This window comes from Agelaius tricolor, unplaced genomic scaffold (genome assembly GCF_023055355.1).
Source record: "Agelaius tricolor isolate 1412-34295 unplaced genomic scaffold, bAgeTri1.0.p SCAF_24, whole genome shotgun sequence".
NCBI lineage: Eukaryota > Metazoa > Chordata > Aves > Passeriformes > Icteridae > Agelaius > Agelaius tricolor.
Window position 1 is genome coordinate 7,445,397 of NW_027269284.1, and position 19,044 is coordinate 7,464,440.

General features: G+C 38.8%; 1 protein-coding gene across 1 annotated transcript in view; it reads left to right on the forward strand.

Moving 5' to 3' along the window:
* HGFAC (HGF activator) overlaps nt 1-18,795 on the forward strand; it is a 40,251-nt gene extending 21,456 nt beyond the window's left edge. Inside the window, exons 8-14 of the mRNA XM_071447371.1 lie at nt 5,582-5,756; nt 8,065-8,150; nt 8,601-8,841; nt 11,341-11,480; nt 13,586-13,726; nt 14,722-14,870; nt 17,248-18,795. Of these exons, the coding sequence (XP_071303472.1) occupies nt 5,582-5,756; nt 8,065-8,150; nt 8,601-8,841; nt 11,341-11,480; nt 13,586-13,726; nt 14,722-14,870; nt 17,248-17,418 (1,103 nt within the window). The 3' untranslated portion in view covers nt 17,419-18,795. The remainder of the gene's footprint in view (nt 1-5,581; nt 5,757-8,064; nt 8,151-8,600; nt 8,842-11,340; nt 11,481-13,585; nt 13,727-14,721; nt 14,871-17,247) is intronic.
* Nucleotides 18,796-19,044: the final 249 nt, after the last annotated feature.

The window sequence follows — 19,044 nt, forward strand, 5'->3', positions numbered from 1 at the left end:
TCGTTTCAGTTCATTATGTTACAGAGTGCACATCTTCTCTTGAATCCAAGGGGACTGACATCTCTTAATTCATGCAGTCTGTTGTCCTGTGTAATTTCAAGAAGGTGGTTGAAAGGAAGATGTGGAAGATGCAGCTCATCCTTGGATTACTGCATTGTTTGTTTATTCCATCTTCTGCTTTCTCAGCCTACTCTGGATGTTTTGGGGGCTCAAGAGACCCCCATCTCTCATTAAAATCTCTCTACAGAGCAGCTGCTCCTCTGCTGACCATCATTTACTGCTACACTGTCTGTTCCTTCTCCTGCCCAGAGAGTTATTTTGGCTCATTCTCTAAGCACATAAGAACCTGCAGGTATATTCAGAAGAATGAAAGCTTTCACTATGAATTAGGCACTCACACATTCTTCAAAATCCTGTATAGCAGTCTGTGTAACTCTCAAAGTAATTTAGCACTGGTATTGGCTTCTTGTTGCCAGAATTTCTTTCCCCTAGCTCTTGACAGCCTTTTTCCTAAATATACTGCTCCTATTAGCTTTATATACCTACCTATTGGATTGCATTTATGACTCTGTAAATCATAACTATTGTACTAGAACTGAAGATATTAAATAGAAAAATGAAATGGAATAAGATCCACTCCTTCCTCTTATCTAGGATATTACTTTTCTAAACTGTAAGAAAGTACTGGCAGAGTTTATAGATTTCTGGATTTAAACTTTTGTATTTAAGAATTCAGCTTATTCAGAAGGTAGCTTTGTACATTAGCTTTTATAATAGATATAAATCTCTTCAATTTTACCTCAGAGGATCTAAACATTGGCAAGTATGAAGGTACAAAGACACTTTAAAGAAGAAACATATTCAAAAATAAGTCTAATTTTAGTAAATGTAATGTGCCATCCTCATGTCAGGATGCAACTTTTAAGAGGTTTTGTGCAGGTAAATCACTTTTTTCTTTTTCCCCACAGTCTTAAATCCATCCTTGTTTTACGTGTTAATTTTCTGCTAGATTTATTGATTACAAAAAGATGCCAATTTTTCCACTTTTCTGCCTAGCTTTTAGCTCAGACAGATTGGTTGTGTCATAATCAGGCTGCAGTTTCAACAGGCATTCATTCCTGTGTTAGGTGCTGTCAGTCCAGAGATTTTACTGCTATTCAACAACTAGAAAGTGACACAATTATTTGAATCAGTTATTTGTTATGTATATGTGCAATCTGCTGTTCATGACCCCAAACAGCAATATTGAAATATAGGTAAATATTGTATCAGTATGATTGAATTATATTGAAATATAGATACATAGGTCCCCTTATATTTCACTTGTGGTATGTGTTCATTAATTTTTAAACTTGGAAAGCCACAGTGGGTGCTATTACTGCTCACATTGACAGACAGGCAGGAAAAATGTGAAGCAATTTGCTTCAAGCCAGGAACAGTCCCGTCCTGGTGCTACTGCCACGCAATCCTACCTATGCCTCATGTCATCAGAATTCACATTCTCATCATCAATGAGTGAAAAAAGTGGTCTCTTCAGTGGAGTCTGCTCCTTAGATACTTACAGAGATTTTCAGTGGCATAGGGACACACTGGAAGTCAGATCTTCCTTTGGGAGCAGTACTGGGTGGATGTCTTCCAAAGCTCTCTTCATGGTGTTTGTTTCATTTAGCACAGGAATATTTGCCTCATTGCTCTCAGAACACCTGGCAGGGTGTGTGTGTCTGTGTGTGCTGTGTTTCACACAATTTGATGGAACGAGATGCCGGTAGGAGCAACCTCCACGAGTACCAGAGACTCCTCTCTCTCACACATTTCCTGCCAGCCTGGAGTAGCCATGGTCTGCCTGTGCAGCAGGGGAAGTGCAGCTCCCTCAGATCAAAGGCTTTCACACCTTTCATCTCTGAGGGCATCTCACAGCTACCCAGGAAGGGAGATAGGGAACTTCTGGCAGAATGAAGAAAGAACAAACCCTTCTGCAGGCAGCCCATGAGTCTGAACTCATGCAGAAAGGAAATTTGGCTTATGCCCTGGCAAAGGATGGCTTGAAGGGCAACACATCCTGCAATGCTCAGGCCATGTAAGCAACAAATTAATGCAGAGGTGTAGAAAATCATTGTTCATTGCTGTTCATCTTGAGGAAACAGCATCAAGCTGAGTCAGGGGAGGTTTAGGTTGGATATGTCCTTTTCCTCTTCCCCCCCTCTCTGTTCCTGCCATCAGCTTTACATACAAATAAAATTAATCTAACATTGTACTTCATAAACGCATCACATGTTGGTCAGGGATAAATCAAAGCATTGCTGAATGGAAGGGTTACTTTAAACCATCCTGTCCCAGAATCAGAACCATTGATGGAAACCCATATTTTTATAAATAGAATGAAACAGCTTATGTGTATCTGGAAAAGAAAATACATTCCAAGCTCAAAAACATCAGGAAAATTGATGGTGAGGTGTTTTGGGGAAAAGAAAATGTGAAAGATTCATTGTTTTCTGCAGAGAGTTTCAAAACAAACTCCTGAAAATGTTCAGGTATATAACTACAGGACTTGAAACAATATCTGGAGACAAAAAGTCTTGTGAAATGCTTTCAGAAAGTTAGTAATTAGAACTGGTTGGATAACTGCTATTTCAGGCTGCTGTTAATTTTAAGACCCAAACCTGTTTTTTTGGAAAAGGCAGAGATTTGCTGTGACTTGCTTATAAAATACAAAATTTTAACACGTGTAATGTTTTATGTGAGCTATTGAAATACCTTAGATTGAAAAAATAAAACACAACAAGAAATTATTTATAATTTTAAATTTTAGTATTATTTTTTCTGAAAATAAACTAACAGGGGTGATAGTGGCATAGGACTGTAGAGTAACTTGAATCTGCATTTGTATCAAAACTTTCATAATCTGAAAATTTAGGCCATTTCTATTCTTAGCAGTGATTTGTGGTAGTACAGGGAAATGAATGAACAAGAAAACACATATTACATCCTCCATGACTTTCTTCCACATAAGAAATAAGCATGTTTCAGAGTTGTGAGACATTGTGGAAGCTATGTGGATTTGGGACTGAACAGTTCCCAGTCAGAGCAATCCATTAAGAACTGCTGAAAGCAGACCACCTACACACTATTTCTGACAAAGGGGGAAAAAGAGAGTTTTTCAGTGCTGTAACAGTTCAAAAAAAGAGAATTAGAGGCAAAAGGTCTATATGACTGCAATAATTGCAGAGATATTTTTTAAAACTGTTTTTCCTGAATTATAGGTGATAAAATGTATAAAGCATTGCAGATACTTCTCATGGCCTTAGTGGGTACCATGGTGCTGCTGCCAACCAGTCAGGTAAAGGCTTCTGGAGTGGAGCACAGACCAATGGAAAGCTGCTAATGAATGTTAATTTTTCACCTCAGAAGCCTTTCCACAGGTTGCAAATTAACTCAAGTTATGCCTGTTTCCAAAATACTCCTCATAAAACAAAAAAGAAACAAAAAACTTCATCAGAGATATCCCTGTTCCCCTCAACAAGTGGAAGATGCAATCTAAACTTCTTAGCTACAGAAGGAGAACGTGAGGGATGATATAGAAAGAGGCCAAATTCTTCCAGTTAAAATATGCTGGCAGCTTTAGCAATGACTGGCAGACCTGATGAAACAGAGATCTGTTGGATTTTGAGCCTGACAAGGATAAGCACAAATTGTAAACACCATCTGCAAGACATCCAAACCACAGGTAATGCAGAATATGGCCCTGGGTCTGTGCTGAAATTCAATCCCTTGTTTCATTCTCATAAACGTAGCTACTCTAAATTGTTTCTGAATGCAGTAAATACAGCACAAGTAAACACAGCACCTGCAAAAATGAAAAAACGTAGCATGCAGCATGATTGTGGTATTTTCATGACACTGTTTCAGGCAAACAAAGCAGGGTAACTTGCAACTTGCTCAAAAATTAAATGGCAGGTTTTCCAAGACATGGTTACTCTTTCTAGCAGTACAAATGATAGACAAATTATTTTCTGTGAGGTCCTAGATTATGGTTTTTAAAATATGAGTTTGATATAATGTTATTTTTATAGTCATTGAATAAAGTCAATTTGAATCAGGTTTTGGGTGGGAGAAAAAGTGATCTCAGCATGTCAGAAGTGTCTGCCAGGCCAAGCTAGAAAGTGGATTTAGCTAAGTGTTTGTATACCAACTAATGTTCTTCCACCTAACTTCTTGACCTTCATCTCCCAGATTTATGCCATATGCTTGCTTGTGGTTTTGAGTTCTGTCACTACACTGATGACTTGGCAGGGTAATTAACAGCAGCAGTTCAGCACTGTGGTTCATTATTTCAGTCCTGGTTATGTGCCCTGGTTCATGTGTCACCTTATTCTGTCAAAACAAACAGGTCTTTGGCAATAGCTGTCTGCACTGTGTGGTGTGATGGATCATCCTCAGAGGGTGTTTTTCAACAGTTGGCCAATGATGTTATATCTTTAAGTATGCCTATAAGTTTAGAAGAAGATTCCACCAGTCTTGTGACATGTCAAGGACATGTCACGTTGACATGGCTGGGACAAGAAACCCTCTGAGGCTCGCTCACAATTAATCCTTTTTGTGCATTAGATGGTTTTGTGTTTCCTTTGGGATGCTCTTAGCTGTGTTTTGAGGTGTAGGCTTTCTGTTCAGTGTAGCTATTTGTATACAAATGCATCCCCATATGTTTTTCAGCCATAATGCTGGTATGTGCTGTTGATAGATCTTGGCAGCTGAGTATACAGGTCATGGAATATGTATGTGTCAGACCTAGCTGAAGAAATAGCCCTTATGCAGGTGACAAAGATGTGGGTTTCGAAGAAGAAAATTCAACCTACTAGTTAGAATTTTGCAAAATTGATGTATCTGGAACATGTAGCTACACATTTGTAATATACATGAGTATAGTGTCTGTATATATATATATGGGTACATATGAGGCCATTAAAAGAAGTATTTTCAAAAATCAGTCCCTTGAAGCACTTGCAGAGCAGTGATATGTTATTTTCAGTACTGTTTCTGTTTGAGCTGGTTGCCTTAAGCACCCTATATTTTCAATGGAGATTCATTCAATGTGGACAGGAGTTTATGGGGTCTACCTCACTTTAAGAAAGTTACCTCAAACAGGCTGCATCGATTTGGCACTAGAAATCTCTGTTTCTCTTAATTAACTAAAAAGGGAGCCTCCAGAGATGAGCTCAGTTGTGTCTAAAATTAGACCAGAGGAATCCCAGCCATATTGCTGACTCTGCTGCAGATTGCTGACTGAAATCTTCCATACACAGTACAAATTTTAGGTCTAATTTTCTGCCATTCTGTCTCTTGATTAGTTACTTGCTCCTGTGTAAAATGAGCTTAACTTACTACTAATTTTAAGCAGAGGTTTTAACTTCTTGGGTTCCTTTTTTCTTATTAAAAAAAATTCTTGTTTGGTGCATTCAGGTCCTGTTTAAGGAAAAAGGCATTACAAAGTTGGGCTCTCATTTCAAACCTCAGCTGTGAAGTGAGTACTTACCATGCAGTTAGCATTGATTCCTGATTCCTGACCAGTCTCTTCCTCTGCCAGTCCCGAGCCAACGGTGCTACATTGGCAATGGCACAGATTACAGAGGGACAGCCAAGACAACCATCTCTGGACACAGCTGCTTGCCTTGGAATTCTGACCTGCTTTACCAAGAGCTTCATGTTGACAGCATTAGGAAAGCAGTGGAGCTTGGTGTGGGACCCTTTCCTTACTGCAGGTGAGGAAAGTTCTTGTTTGTCCTGCGTTTGTACATCCAGAGATGGACGTGATGTGGAAATGAGAAGGGCCAGGGATCTCAAAGCAGGGTTCCCCTGTCTGAGGAAAGCCAGACTGACCTCAGTAATCAGCCAGCCTGACTGAGTGATTTACAGAAGACAAGATCTGGTAGAAAGGCTCAATCAATACCTGGGTCTGCTGAGAGAAGCTCAGACACAAAATAATGTTGGAAATTCCAGGTCCTTTTCTTTTCCCCTAGGTAATGAGGTTTTTTTCCCAAATAAGACCATAATGCAAAACTTTTGACGTTGTTCATTAATGCTTATCCAAAAGGAGAAATCAATGCACTAGCTAAATTGAAATGGCTAAATTTAACATTTTATTCTTTGCTTGTGAAAGACATACCATAAAGAAATATTTTTAAAAGGGACAAGTTATTTGAAAATGAAAAATCAAAGCACTATATTTAAATAAGATTGAAATGGGATGTCAAATTTATTTTTTTGGATTTCTTACAAAGGAAAACTATTGCCAAAGATGTCCCAGTGTTTAAATTTCGATTGCACCAAATATTGATAAACTACATTTCTGCTGAAGTTTTCTATATGCAGTTAAGCTATAATGAAAATAGCTTGTGCTATGTAGGTTTGTGCCTTCTCCTCAGTCACCTTATGTTCTTCCCCCTGTTTCTGAGGTATCCATGAGCTCAATGGATATCCACAAATAAAGGAAATGTTTTTATTTAGAGAGAATATTTCTCATCTTGGAGATGAAAAAATGCTAAACCTGCCAAACTATAGATGATTCTCCATAAATTACTGGTTGATGCCTTTTGTTTGCTTGATTGCTTGATTGAAGATTTTGTTTGTTTGCTTGATTGCTAATTTATGTGTGTGTGTGTGGTTTTTTTTTTTTAATGGAACTTAGACCAGTAGTTCAGGAAAATCAGAATCTACTGCACTTCTTAATTTGTTTGGTGATAAAAAGTGTACATGAATGCTGAAAGTAGCCCTTCTCTATCTAACACAAACTAACAATAAACAATTCCTACCTCGTCCTTTAAACCCTCCCACCTTGATTTCCAGGGCTTGCTCCTCATGCAAACATTTCAGTATTTGATTTATGGTGTCCCAGCACAGTGTGGCAATTTACCTGGCACATATTTTGTGCTTTGATGAAACTTGAGCCCTTTGATTTACATCATTTATGCCCAATATTCACTTCCAGATTTGAAATGCAGAGAACAAAATGGTGTAGGAGCTGATGTGCTCATGTTCTGTAGAGCTGAGAAAAAAGCTTTTCACTTTTTTGTCAGCTTGTTACAATTTCTGGGGATATCTCTGCTGTACTATATAATCCTGCAGATATCTTCTTCTTCAAATAGTCTAATTTAGAAACATTGTTGGCGGAAGATGACTCAACCTGTGTTGCTTCTTCAGTTCTGAGAATTTGAAAGTGCTCTTATCTTTTTCTGAAGAGCAGTCAGATTGAAAAAGAAAAAAATAACCGAAGATAGTGCTTGTGATAAATCCAACTGAAATTAGAATTACTGCTTATCTGGAGCTCTGAACTACCTTGTCTATTCTTCTTAGTCTAATAAGTCTCCCTATATTCTTGGAGGTGTAAACTGGGCAGATTTCTGGTCACTTATAATGCACTGATAAAGACAGGTGTACCACAGAGAAACCCCAATGGAATCAAACCAAAATCTGTTTAACACCAAGGTAATAAAGGGAAAAATGGTTTCCATTACTCCTTTTTCTTTTCCCAACCTTTCTGAGGAATACAATATTTTCTTGAAATAGTCTTTCATTTCCTCAGACTCTCCAGGGAATGTGAACCTGAGATTTGCAAATTCATTTTTGCTAGCTATTCTTGTTATGGATTCTCTATGATTCTACCTGTGTTGGAATCTCCTCGCCTAAAAAATAACCTAAAACACGAATCTCTCCGATAGGATTTAGTTCTGAAAATAGCTGAGCTGATACCTGTGAAAGCACTTCAGTGTGGGCTGTACTTAAATGCTGTGAACGTGCTCATGCATCCAAATACTTGTAGGGAAGTTTTACAGGTGTTCAGTCGTGTCAGTATTTCATGTCCTAGAGAACCGTAGTCTTGGTTAGTTTTAAGATGAATAATTATATTGAAAAGCTGCTCACCCTTGTAGGTGAGTCCTTTGTCACATGGCTCAAAATCTGAGAGCCCTGTCAGTGCTCTGCATGGTGCAAGAGGAAAAAGAAAACCTTTGGGAAGCTTGGAACAACACTGTGGTTAATGCTTGTAATTCCCTCTTCCCCTGAATTCACCAGAAATCCAGATGATGATGATAAGCCCTGGTGTTACATCATGAAGGACAGCAGTTTGTCTTGGGAGTATTGTGACATTCCAAACTGTGGTATGTAAAGGCTTTCTTAAAATCCATGCTATGAATGAATGAAGATTTATTGATACTACAACAAGGTTTCACTGTGTCATTTTGAATGCTCTACTGCTCCCAGAAGTGTCGAATATTTTACTGTTTCCAGTAAACAACAGGCTTCTTTTGCATTTTTGGAGTTGTGATACAGTCTGTGATTCTTGTCCTGAAACAGAAGCAGTGTCATACTACTGTTTTGGTCACAACCATCCCAATATCACCAAATTTTCTGCTAGAACATGCAAGGTGCCAGAAATTACTGATACTTTGGTAAAACTTGTCATCACTCTGGGAATTACAGGCCCAGCAAAGGGAGTGGACCTCTGTGAACAATGAGAGGTCTACATCCTGAAGATTTATGAGACATGGTGTTTAATTCTAAAACAGAAAGATTCTGGTAGTCTGAAGCCATATCCCTTTTTATCTTAGCAAGCAGGGAAAGGAGGCCAGTAGTTCCAGCCAAAGTAGATAATTCTGCAAGCACCAAAAGACCATGTGGAAGAAGACATAAAAAAAGAAGTTTTGTGAGACCTAGGATTGTTGGGGGATCTTCATCTCTGCCTGGATCTCACCCCTGGACTGCAGCTATATATATTGGAGAGAGTTTCTGTGGTGGCAGCCTGGTTCAGACATGCTGGGTTGTGTCAGCAGCACACTGCTTTGCTCACAGGTAAGCTCACCCCTTAGTGTGGCAGTGGGTCCTCACAACAAACCTGAACTGAAACAAGAAAGAAGATGAGATTATGAAAGAACAGTGTGTCAAAAGGAATTTCTGGCAATTTGAATACTCTTCATGATCTGAAAAATGGCTTGGACTACTACAATCTCATAGGCCCTTATCTTGTTCCTTAGGGAGTCTCAAAGAGTCTAAACACCCTGACTAAAGGAATAAGGTAGGGTGAAGCAGCACATAGAATGGGGCATTGCATGTGCAAGAACCTGCAGGGGAACAGAAGTATTTCTCTTCTTCTTGGTTACCTTTCTGAATGTTTATGCCTGTTTTGAGATATAACAGAGATGACTGTGCTCTCTGCTGTGTTTTGTTCAGAAAGGCTGAGACAGCCAAGCAATGATTTATTGGAGACGATAAATTACTGTTGGTTGACACAAATAGAGTGGGCTGAGCTTTACAAGAAGCCACATGGAAGAACTTCAACTGTCAAACTTCTGAAGCTGATTTTCTTGAGAGATTTTTTTGTTTTCTCCTGTGGGACACTGGAGAAAATATTGATTATAGGATGCTCTTACTTTATTCTAAATACTTAATTTTCTACAAATGTTCAACACTTTCCCTGATTTCAGTTTGATCACGTTGAAGGGAAAAATATTACATCATTTGATACCCATTGTTCCTTTGCATAGTAAAGAAGCCAAGAGAAACAGAAAACCTTTTGCCAGAATATAGACACTGATAGCTTTTAGAGCTAATAATACCACTGTGAATGCTGTACTGAAGCATTTGGAGCTCAAGCCACAATGCATTTGTTTTTCAAATGTTGTGAAATAGCTACTAACTTTGGCAGCTGTTCAGGACATTTCCACCCACTTCCAGCTGGTCGTTTGGTATGTACAGATTTTCCATAATTACTGCATTGTAATCTGTGCTCTTCTGTTTGTTTAGTACCTCTGGTAGTCACAATTCCAACTGTTTTCCACTAGGCGACAATAGATACCTGTGCAGTTCAATTATTTCTTTTTTCTTTTCTGTAACCCCTCCTGTTTTACTTCTTTTCTGAATGAACCATCTGTAAGTCCTAGCAGAACCATTCAGTGCTTCTAAAATTATTTTAAATACTGTTCCAGAAAGTGAACTTCCACTGTATACAGGCCCAAAATTTGATTTTCAAGGAGGTTGATTTACTGCTGCAAAAATACTGAGAAAATCATGGCCTTACATATTGATTGAAGAACATTTTATTACCTTCTTGTATGTCAGTAATACAGAATACCCTTTGCCCTTTCCTTTGTTAATCTTTAGCATAGTTCTTGTAGCAGGGTGGCTTCTATCTCTCTGCATTGTAATTGCCCAGAATCTCCTCTGAGTCCATGGCTGCTGGTCACTGCTGTGCACTCAGTACTGGGGGAGGTTCTGTGGTGCTTTTGTACCTGCTGGGCACAGAAATGCAACCAGGGAAACTGCAATGATACAAACCACTCTGTGTCTGTGCATGATGTGTGTCACCAGATATTTCCTCCTCCTGCCCTGGGTAACAAAACACAGGAGTGCTCCAATGTTGAAGAAACTTGCTAACTTGATTCATTGTAGACTTATGCAGTTTGAATTAGTTTTAGAACAAGAGTGAAATGTGAATTTTTTTTGCTTTCAAAGCTAGAGACTATATTGCCTTCCTAAACACTTCCTGATTATTCCCAAATGTCCCTTACTTCCCAGTTTCTATACTTGTTCTTATTAATTTACTTTCCTAGGACACTGGATATCAGAGGACTGTGGCCTTCTTAGAGTGAAAAACTGATAGCTGGAAAAGATGGTGTGAATTGCAAATACTGTGTTCTCCTCTGGCTGTGAAGTTTCCCATTAAATCCATGTGCTTTTGGGACTTCACCAGGTTGCTTTTGATTCTGGACAACAGATTTAACATAGATAAGCAAATCTCAGAACTGGTGATATCTTTTCAGTTGAAGCTTCCCGGATGTTCCTGAATTGTCAATGTGCCAGCACCTTTAAATCTTGGCCCATGCCTGTAATTTTTTTCAGTAGACTGTTTTCCTGGAGAAACGAGATATCCACCACTGACTCATCTTTTGATCCTTCCTTTCTTTCTGAGCAGTTTTTGTAATCATTGGCAAAGCCGAGTTTAAGTTGACTCAGTTGAGTTTCTAGAAGAGGTGTTAGTACCCCCAAAGATGCTTGTTAGCCAAGCAGCAGCTGGGCACAGTGCCTGTGCTGGCCTTTTCCTTCTTTCAAGAAGCAGCAGCCTTTAATTAGGCTGATCAGGACCCACAGAGCATGGGTCTCACTGTAACATCTTTTTCCTTGCCCTCTGTTTGCAGGAAGCCTGGGGAACAGGTAAAGGCATTATGAGAGGGTAAATAATGGACATGGTGGGAGGCTGAGGTTATAATGGTTCATAGGATACCCAGCCACTGGAAAATCAGCTGCATTTGTCCTGCTAATCACAGAACTGCTTGTCTCTCTTTTGCATTACAGTCCACTAAAATCTACCATTCGAGTAGTTCTGGGTCAACAAATATTTAATAAAACAACTGATGTAACACAGACATTTGAGATAGAGAAATACATCTTGCATCCTCAGTATTCCGTGTTCAATCCTACTGAACATGATATTGGTGAGTATTTGTCTTCAGACAGTTTTATTTTCCATTTACTCAACCTAGTTTCAAGTTTAGATGGTCTGTTAGAAACTGCCTTTAGAGTGGAAAAATCATAGATACTAGGAGAGGTTTTTGAATGCAGAGGATTCTTAGTTCTACCAGAGTTATAACAGCATCTGAAGGCTAGACAAATTCAGATGAAAAATAAATTGCAAATTTTAAATAATTATGATAATTAGCCTTTGGAGCAATTTACCTAGATGTGTGGCAGATTGATCATCACTTCAAGTCTTTGTGAGATTAGGCATTTTTTCAACTGAACCAGAAGCTGTAGGCTTGATGCAGGAATTACTTGGTAAAATTCTATTGTCTGTATTGTATAAAGGATCTGACTAGATGAATGTAATAACCCCATCTGCTCTGAAAACCTGTGGCACTAAGAATCATTTTTTACACTGGGATAGATTTAAAAATCAGCTGTCTTATCAGTCAGAAGTTAAATGCCCTTCTGATTGACCTTATACTATTAGTCAGAATGACAATGGAGCAGCAACTTATTTCTTATTTTCTGATCTGCTCTTGTGAAAGTTGTCACGTCACCCCAGGACATCAAGCTGTGTGAGCACTTTGTGAGATTATTTAATAGCCTGACATTGGGAATATTTTAGGTCAGGCATGTACTGGCTTTTTTTTGGCTCACAGATGGTGAGTATTTTCTACTCTATAGCAAAAAGCATTCAAGTTCTGTGTTGGTGGGAGCTCTGTCACAGTGCACAAGGAGATAAACTGGATTTGAGACATTGCTCTCAAATCTCCTGGTGAAAACCCCCCATGATGCTTTGAGACCTCATAGCTTTTTTAATTACTCTGAAATTAGGTAGGCATGCCTCACCAGTGGGATATGTCCAAATCTAGGAGAGCTGAACATGGGGTGCCTAAGAAAAGCCCAACTGCAAAAATAAATGAGAAAGCAGAAACTGTGTTGTGGGGGGAAGATGCAGGTGCTTGTTCTGTCCAGACAGTGATTTCTACTGATGCAACAGAAGAGTTTTGTCCTGCTGAAAATACTTTTCTAAAGGAAACAACCATCACATGAGTGTTTGCTAGGAAATTTGAGGGATTCAGAAGCAGACAGAGTTAGTGGGGAAGAGGAGCAAGGTGAGGACGTTTGGGATCGAGGTTTGTGTGGGTTTCTCAGGCTGTGAGATACTGCTTCTATGTTCCACTAAGGCAAAAAAACTAGCTGGTAGAGAAATAAGACCAGTGAGGTCACTTGCTTTCCACACAGCTGTGCTCACAAAACTCTGAGCTTCCTAAAGGCCTGATGAGAAGATTTAATAGGTGTGTCCACATGACCTCAGCTCTTTGAGTGGTGTGGCCAAACCAACATGCTGCCCTTGCTCCACTCAGTACAAAGCCCCCTTTGCTGCTTTATAGCCAACTGAAGAGATTTTCTACAGGCAAACCAATTTTTGAAATATTTCAGTGTCAACCTCATGATGCTGCACAGCTATGTATTCACACTGTTTACAACCCCATAACTGGTTAGTAAAGATTGTGTAGGTTATGTAATATTTTGCAGCTTCAAGAAGCTTGGTTTTGAAATGTCCCAAGGTTTTATTCCTTAATTTTAAAGATCTTGAATTTCGCTGAACTCAGTGATAACAGGACACGAAACACACCAGCTCTTGGAGTAATTAATTTTTTAAATGGAATTGGAATTAGGCCAGTGGCCAGGCTTTCAGAAGCAGTGAGTATTTGCACATCCCACTTATTTCAGCTGAAAGTTGGGGATATGTCACGGTTATTTAACTATAAGGTGGGAGGAGACACATGTATTTTCTATCTTCCCCCTTCTCTACAGAGGCAGTGAAGCAAAATCTGCTCAGTGAGCATAGCATAAAATAAATATTCCCACAAGGGGAGTAGCTGAATGTTTCAGCCTTCAATTTGCTGTGAAATCAGGTGCTGTTGAGATGAGTCTGTCTGTCTTTGATTGAAATATCTTAATTAAGAGAGGCTTAGGGGATAATTAAATTTGTATTTGAGACCCATTACTGCCAATCCCATTAAAGAAAAGGAACAGTCACTTTCTTCCTCCTGCATTTTCTGTTCTGCAGCTTTGATTAAGCTGAAGAAGAACGGCCAACGTTGTGCTGTGAAGTCCCAGTTTGTTCAGCCCATCTGCCTGCCAGAAAGTAACACTGTTTTCCCTGACCAGTTGAAATGTCAGATTTCTGGATGGGGACACAAGCATGAGAGTGAGTAAAATGAGATCTGGTGTTTGTAGAAAAAAATGATGATAATAAAAGCATAATGCTCAGGTATATGTTATACAGCTGAGAGTTTGGTAAAATGTTTTGCAAGGGATTTCTGGTGGGATTCTTTTTACCTACCTTTGGAGTTTGCAACATTTACATCTGAAATAGTCATCCTGAACTTCCTTTATAGGCTTTGAAATTTGGAGTGTGGTTCCTTTGACCAAATGTTTGCACTAATTTCAGGATGGAAGGAGCTATGAGATCTCAGTGGACTGGGAGGGGACAAAGTAGCTTGTTGGGAGTGCCAACACCTGGAATTTTAGTAAAGTGAATCCTTCCCCTGATTTCTCCAGATAGAAATTTTTAACTTCACCATCAAGAAACTTTGAAAATGTTGATAGGAGAAGGCCAGGTAGACTTTGGGCTAAGAAGTGCTTACACCCAGCTTGAGAAAGGTGGAAAAAATCATCCCATCCTTTCAGAGGAGGAATTTCAGGATTATGAGGCTGAACCATGCTGCTTCAATGTTGAGATAGCAAAGAGCTATGTAGCTAGATGAGAAGGACTGAGGAGCTGGCTGCCACATTTTGGTGACAGATAAAGTATGAGCAAAGATCCCAGTCTAAATGTGCAGTCTAAAGATAAAAAGAAGTAATGGAGTCTTTGAAAAAGGGATGATTTATTATCACATCTGGAAACCGGTGAGAACCAGAGTGCTGGGGTACTGTTGCTGAGATTCTAGAAAAAGAGAGAAGCCAAAATATATCAATGACTGGACATTGCAATACTGTTATTTTACGGAGTCTGACTCGAGGATCAGAAAATGATCACTATAAAAATTATTGTATTTCAAAGGTGTCCATAACATGAATACTACTGAGAGGTGTTAAATATGTTTATTATGTGTTAAATGTGTTGTGCCTTGTGTTTTCCTGTTATGCTCTTGACATTCTATAAAAATGACTTTCTTTTCCTTTCTGGGAAATTTTTTAAAGATATATCTGGTTATTCAGATGTCCTGCAAGAAACACTGGTTCCACTTATTTCAGAGGAGAAGTGCAGAAGTCCTGAAATTTATGGAACAGAACTCACAGAAAATATGTTCTGTGCTGGCTACTTTGATAGCAAATCTGATGCTTGTCAGGTAATGCTGGGTCATCTCTAGGCAAGAGATAGAAATGTATTTTGGTGACAAATGCTGCACTGTTACAATTCTTACTTTTGATTTTATAGTGTTCCTAAAGAAAAGAAATATTTCTAAAGAAAATAACTTTATATGACTGCTTCCACCTTCATTTTTTTGTTCTTGTTCAATGTCAATTAAGCTCTACGGAAGGGCTCCAGGGTATTACATTCCTCCTACCTTTACATAGGGCAGTAGCTGTGCACTGGAGGGTGTGTTGCTCTAGTCCTGGCTGAGCCTGCAGGTGGTGGCAATGGATTTCTGCCCAGCTGGCAGGGATGTGCCAGCAGGAAAACCAGCATGAACCTGAGTGGGGACAAATCCCAGAGCTGCTGCCTCTTGACTGAGGGAAAATAAGGACACCTGGGTAGGAGGTGAGGAGCAGTGGTGAGGCTTGGAGGAAGGAGCTGAGGTTTCTATAGTGGATGTGACTGAATGGTGTAGAATGTCAGTCAATAGGAAACTGTGTTATGTAACCTCAGTCTTTCATGAAATGACCTCATGCTCTCACTACTTTCAGTTATGTCACACCTCGGCTCTGAATAAGGATGCAGAATTGTTGTGGTGATAGATGAGACTTCTTAAAATGAAGGATCAGATTATTCCTTACATAAAACTTCAGATTTCATGTACAGCTCGTTTTGAAGGAGGGTTTTGCTCTATTAACATAAATTCGTGAAAAGGCAGCACATAGCTAATAGCTGGCAGTGTAAGTGCAGGCAAGAATATCATGTATACTGTGTGCTGGAAGCCCCATAGAGGTTATAAACATATCCAAAGAAAGGTGGCAAGAGTGACATGGCAGCAGCCAGCAGTGGCTCAAGGCCAGGGCTGAGACTGAGGCTGCAAGGGGTCACACGAGCCAGAGAGATGGAAATGACCCTGCCTGCCCAGCTCCCCTTGCCTTTCCCAGGAAGTGCAAATAAGAGACAGCATTACAGCTGACTCTCTCTCCCTGCCCTGGACAAACAGAAATCGGGAATGAGAAGGAGAAAAGAAAGTGGAGGGAAGGAGAAAGGAGTTGTACAAAGACAAGTGGTCTGGAGAGAATTACAAAGTCTGAGAAACAGCGATTTTGAATCAACAGATGTTGCTGAAGAACAGTGCTCATGACATGAAATCATTACTAGGGAATCAATAATTCATTTTTCCCTATTGTCAGACTTGTAGTGGGGTCTGAGGAGAAATAATGTAGACCTCTGAATGTAACAACAGATGTAGCTGACCTCTGGGTTTTCTTAGTGTACACTTAGGATATTAACCTGTAAACCATCTGTTATGTATAAAAAATATTCTAAGACCTAGAAACTTCAAACAGACAATGTGTTTCCCTTGATTATTTTTAAAAGATTTTCTTGGAAACTTTTGTCATTTAATTAGTGCACTGATGCCAAAACTGCAATCAATTAGACTAATTGTGAAAAATATGCAAACAAGCAAGAATTCATCTGATGTCCCTCACTTATCACAGCAATCTTCAGTATAAAGGCAACACAATTTTTCTATGTATTGTGGTCTCAAGGAATTTTTCTTTTGAGATAGGAAAAAAATATTTCTCCTTGGTCCCAAATAACTAGAGTGATGGCTGCTTTCACCAGTACCATTTACTAAGTCACATTTTTAATTTATAACATTTTAATTTCTCTAGAAAGTCAATCTAAGAGTAACAGAAATAATAAAAACCCCTGTCATGAATGTTTTCAAGGTTTAATATAAGTAGAAATGTTCAAAATTAACCCTTGCTGTAGTGTAGTTTGGGCTGCTTTTCAGTTTATGGTTTAATGACAAGATAAATACTCACTAGCAAATTCAAACACACGCAAAACCCCATATGCCACATAAAATTACAGAATCCCACAGTCCCAAAGTGTGGCTGTATGCAACTTCTTTCTTCAAAAACTCTCATGTTCTCTGAAAGTTGCAATAAACTGCATTGAGAATCTCTCCAAATGCACCCATGTAACCCCTCCATGCAGTGCTGATATTGCAACACAGTGCCAAGCCCCAAAGGCTTGTTCACTTCCATTAAAAATTATCTACATCAACCATGCTTTTCAGTAGGTCTCTGAATCTAAAATGTTCATGTTTTTAAACAAAATCTGATATTTTGATGCTTTTGTTAATGCATAGTTTTAAAAATCCACCATTATATTTGAATGTGACTAAAAATGCTTTCTATAATGAAAATTCAGTGAACTGTTTTTTTTTTTTGTTGTTGTTGGTTTTTTTTTTTTAGTTTAAATCTCATGTGCAATAATTCCTATTTTATGACTTTCCCTAACTGATCTTCTGACTGCTTTCTATCAAATTAGATAACCTTTGCTTACTTTTGATGCAGGGAGATTCTGGTGGACCTCTGGCTTGTGAGGAAAATGACATCTCTTACCTCTATGGAATTATCAGCTGGGGAGATGGCTGTGGCAGAGTCAACAAACCTGGAGTATACACAAGAGTGACAAACTATGTCCAGTGGATTAATGAGAAAATAGGCCCCCGAAAAACTAGTTGAATAGTTAAATACACTAACATTTGAAGCAGGGTTCTGGAGTATTTTGGTTTTATTAAAATTTCATATATTTTATTATAAGCTGGAATGAAAACTCTCGTGGTAATTCTTAGCAGTTCCAAGCCAGGCCACCAAAAGCAGCCCTGCTCCATCTGATGTCAGCTGCCTTGATCTATCATTCAAGGGCTTTGGATTGCTCAACACACATGACTGCCTTTATTTGTCTTGATAAAAAAAATCTCAAACATATTGAGACAGTGCACAAAAATCTGTAACTCTCTGTCTGCTTGGTGGATTACCTAAAAAGGGATTTGATCTGTTCTGCAGTTTCTGGTGGAGCTGTCATCCCCCAAACCAACCTGCAACAGTATTGTCCTTGTATTCTCTGTTGAAGTAAAAAAATAAACAGGAGAATCAAAAATGAAATTCCATCTCCCTGAGAAATGATCTCTTGGAGCTCAGGGCAACAGACAGCAAGAGAACAAGGTAGGTAAAGCTGCTCCTCAGCTAACTGCAACAACAAGTCTGGGGAAAGAAACCAGAAGGTTTAGGTTTTGTTTCAACCAAACACGTAAGCATATTTTTATATAAACATATTTCTGTGTTCCACTGACGTAAAATCAGGAACGTGCCTCAGAGCTCTGCTGAATCTGGGGTGCAATTTTCCAGCAAGGTTAATGCAACACCTCCTGAGAGCTCAAAGTCTTCCTGAAAAATGTTGGTATCTGGAGCAGCTGATTTAGGTTGATACAGCCAGGACCTTCTGCAGACTGTGATCTGCTGCTTGCCCTGAGGATAGCAATGGAAACACTTCCCTTTGCTGATAAATCCCTCAACGTTTCTTTAATTTGACAGTGTTTTGAAGATGTCTTAGCTTTTGTACTAACAGTTGTTCAACTATTTAGATAATTCAGAAAGGAGGTTTCTCGTAACAGATTTTTCAACTGGATGGCTGGGGTGCAGCTTGACATTTTCCTTAGGGATTTGGTGATATCATAAACCACAGGCTTTACTGTCATGGCCTATGGAATTGTTATGGAACCAACAAAAGCAATTATTACAATATTTACAGACGTTTAGAGGCAGTGGACTCAGTTGTATGAGCAAAAACAGGCAGAAAATGATTTAACAGAAAAAATCTGACAAAGAATGGAAAATTCTTCTTTTTTTTTTTTTCCTTTAGCCATCTCAGATGTGTACATTTAGGTGTTGTGAAATATATTTCTCCCCTGGCAGTGAACATTTATGAACTCTCCTAAGTTTTTCAAGCAAAGTTGTTTTTTAAAGTAACAGAATTTTAAAGCGGTGCCTAGATATTCAGATGTGTTTTTTGTTTGCAGTGTCTCATGGGTTTCTTAGTAGTGGTGAATGTTATTTAGAGTTAAAAGAGATTTTTAAAGGAAAAATAACCAAAACCTGCATCTGTGTAAGTACAAATATACAACAATGCTAATCTAGATAAATATGTAAACTGTTTAATAAAAACATTTACCCTCTGTTTCTTGAACTTAGTCTGTTATGTATAAAGTAAAGATCTTTGAATCCCTCTGTAGGCTGTTCTGGAGGTTGAGAGCTGGTAGAAAGATGAAATAACACTTTGTGCTGGAAGATATCTGAAAATTTCTCCAT